The 3,019-nt window shown below is 44.3% G+C and overlaps 1 protein-coding gene across 1 annotated transcript in view; it reads right to left on the bottom strand.

Moving 5' to 3' along the window:
* The window catches only part of CLTRN (collectrin, amino acid transport regulator), a 24,546-nt gene extending 22,160 nt beyond the window's left edge, over positions 1-2,386 (bottom strand). Inside the window, 2 exon segments of the mRNA XM_006911646.3 lie at positions 1,905-1,963; positions 2,264-2,386. Of these exon segments, the coding sequence (XP_006911708.1) occupies positions 1,905-1,963; positions 2,264-2,321 (117 nt within the window). The 5' untranslated portion in view covers positions 2,322-2,386.
* Between the last annotated feature and the right edge of the window lie 633 nt (positions 2,387-3,019).

Raw genomic sequence — 3,019 nt, 5'->3', positions numbered from 1 at the left:
CCTTAAAGCTCTCTGCTAGACCCTCTCCTCTTGGCGCTCTGTACTTTCTCCCCCAGCACTGTCATCTACTCCAGCCTGCCATTAACACCTTAGCACAAATGGCTCAGGAATGTATATCTCAAGCCAGTTCTGTCCTTGCCTGTTTGTCCATAACAGCTCAAACACAGCAAGTCCAAAAAATTAAAGCCTGTTCTTGTCTGTACCCGATTGCCTGACTCAAAAATGGGCCATCGCCCATCTAGATGCATAATTAGAAACAAAAGCTTCATCCTTGACCTTTCCTTCTCCCTTCTTTGTCATACCATCCCTGTGGCTCTCGTATCTCTTCGCTACTCTCTCTACCAACACACAGTATTTCAAACAGACGTCACCTCTCACCTACACTACCCCAATCACCTCCTAACTGGTTCCTCCTTCCACCCTGTGGCCAAACTGTCATGACATCTCTCCCATAAACCCCCACTTGCTTTAAAGATGATATCGGAACTCCCTAACACAGCCCACATATTCTCTGACCTGACCCCTCCTGTCTCTCTAAGCTCATCACGTGTCAGGCTCCTCCTCACTCTAGTTCCACACACCACGGTCCTCCTTCCACCCCTCACTCTCACCAAGTTCCTTTGTGTAACAAGCCTTTGCACATGCTGTTCCCTCTGCCCTTTCTCTTTTATCCCTTGGTTCATGTCTACTCATGTTTTCGGCCTCACAGCAAATGCCAGATACTCAGGACCCTGACGAGGCCAAAGCTCACTTGTACTTCTCCTTCCTGTAATACTTGTCCACATTCCACATTTGTATTTCACTCACTGAATATTTAATGGACAACCAATTCTCCCACTACTATAAGCTCCACAAAGGCCGGGATGAGCCTGATTTTAGCTGCACTGCATCCCCGCCGTCCAGCATGGTGCTGCCCTCAGAGAGAGCGTGGACTCTGCACCCGGACTGCCTGGGTTCAAATCTTACCTCTGCCACTTGTGGACTTGAGATCCTGAGCAGGTTACTTGATTTCTTTGAGCCTCTCATGCATCCAATGAGAAGAGGAATACCTGTAATACCTTCCTCAAAGGGCTGTTGCGAGGGCTACCTGAACCAATGTGAGCAAAGCGCTTAGAAGGGGCCCAGCTAGAAAGTAAACTAGGTTCTCAATAATGTAGGCTGTCATAACGATTATTACTCATTGAGTGGTAGATTAGCCTGCAAACAGAGTATCTCTAACCTTCTTTAGCACTCTTTTACTGTTTCTAGCCCGAGGCATCTTAATATCACCTTCTACAAGGGGCAATTTTCACAGACCGCACTGGAAAACTGAAACTAGAATTGTACAGTACCATTTTATTAATTCGACAGTCTTTACTGTCCCTACAGCTCCATGAGCTCCACGAGTGTTTTTTCGAATTCAATTTCATCAGCATGTATTTCATGTTGTTAGTTTAATATTAAAGAAGAATTAAAGAAACTTCACGTCAGAATTTGAAAATTTTGTGCTATGAAAGATCTCATGTGTGTGGAACACGACCTCTTCTCAATGACTACAAAACTGAGGCTAACGAAATTCAAATGGCAACAGTGAGGCACAGAGCCCAACCCAGACCTGAGTGCCTGACTCGGGCCCCTTTGCTCCACTGTGCTGGGTTGAAATGTTCGAGTTTGCAAAATTGTATTGTGCAATACAAAACTTCACATATTTTCTAGCATACACTGCAGATTAAATACTTTAGGCAAAATCATTTTAATGACAATTTCTACTTAAATTGTTTTACTTTAAGAAAATTTCAGACTTGAGGTCTTTAGAAGTAATCTATGCGACTTTAAGATAACTATGCAGAGAGGCTCAATATTAGGGAAATCACAGTGTTATCAGCAAACAAAATGTAAAATGAACACGTAGGTTCTTCACTTACAGCTTTATCTCCCAGAGCTGTTCTGATACTAAGTCTCACTTTAAAAGCATTTTCTGCATCTGCCAAAAAGAAAAAAGAGCAGTATATGATAAAATCTGCCAAAACAGAGCCTGAGAAATCCTAATATTTAATGCGTATCAAATCAACAGAACACAGAAGGGCAATTAAACATCCCCAAAAGACTTAGAAGTTTAACAGCAATCATCTCCCATGTTTAAAATTTTTCTTTCAAACTCATAAAACAGTCGCAGGCTCAACTTTCAAGTCGCAACATGTCTTGAAAAATAAAGAGGTCTTTCAGTCAAAGACTTGTCATTTAGAAAACTGTTAATCTAGTTTTAAGCTTCAAGGCTACATACCTGGTTGACAGAGTTCAGCATGAATAGCAGTCATGAGAAAAAAGAATAGCCACAACATTCTTTCAGAGTGGAAAACACAAGGCGAACTAAGAGAAAAATAATCCACCCTCCACCTAAGGCAGCCTTAGCCATTCTGTGACCAGGATTAGAATATGAGACACAAGCCAGCCACCAGCCAAAAGGCTTAATGATTAACCCCCATCACTTGGGTTAATACTTTGATAGAAGCAGCCCATCTCCTGTCAGTTATTTACGAAAATCTGTGTGGAAAACAGGTTTGTTGTCCTTTACAAACTACCTTAAAGGAACATTTCTCTGCTGTCTCCAAGGTGGAGGCCTCTCCCACCCCTCTCGTTTGTCCGGGAGAGCTCAGCTCAGGGTGGGGAGAACCCAGTCCTCTCTGGTGGTTTTCCTTGGCATGAACTTTCCGCCTTTTCACCTTTCCGGGCCCGAAGTATCTGGCTCACAGATAAGCTGGCTTAGTTAGGGCGTCCAATGTCACTCCTTGCTATCTCTGGCGACCAAAGGCCTTACCTGGCTGCCTCCCCAGGTAAACATCCCAGGAGCTTCCAACTGGAAGGGAGTGGTGTTGGTCAGCCCTGAGGAGTGGCAGTTGTGTAAAATCACAGTTAGCGATATGGAGCAGTACTGCCCAATGGGACATTCTGCGGTGATGGGAATGGCCTGTAGCTGCACTGCGCAGTGTGGTGACCAGTAGACATAGGTGGCTGTCGAGCCCTTGAAATGGGGGTAGTG

This window comes from Pteropus alecto, unplaced genomic scaffold (assembly GCF_000325575.1).
Source record: "Pteropus alecto unplaced genomic scaffold, ASM32557v1 scaffold23, whole genome shotgun sequence".
Lineage (NCBI taxonomy): Eukaryota > Metazoa > Chordata > Mammalia > Chiroptera > Pteropodidae > Pteropus > Pteropus alecto.
Note: the sequence above shows the minus strand (reverse complement) of the source record. Positions and strands in the feature narration are given on the sequence as shown.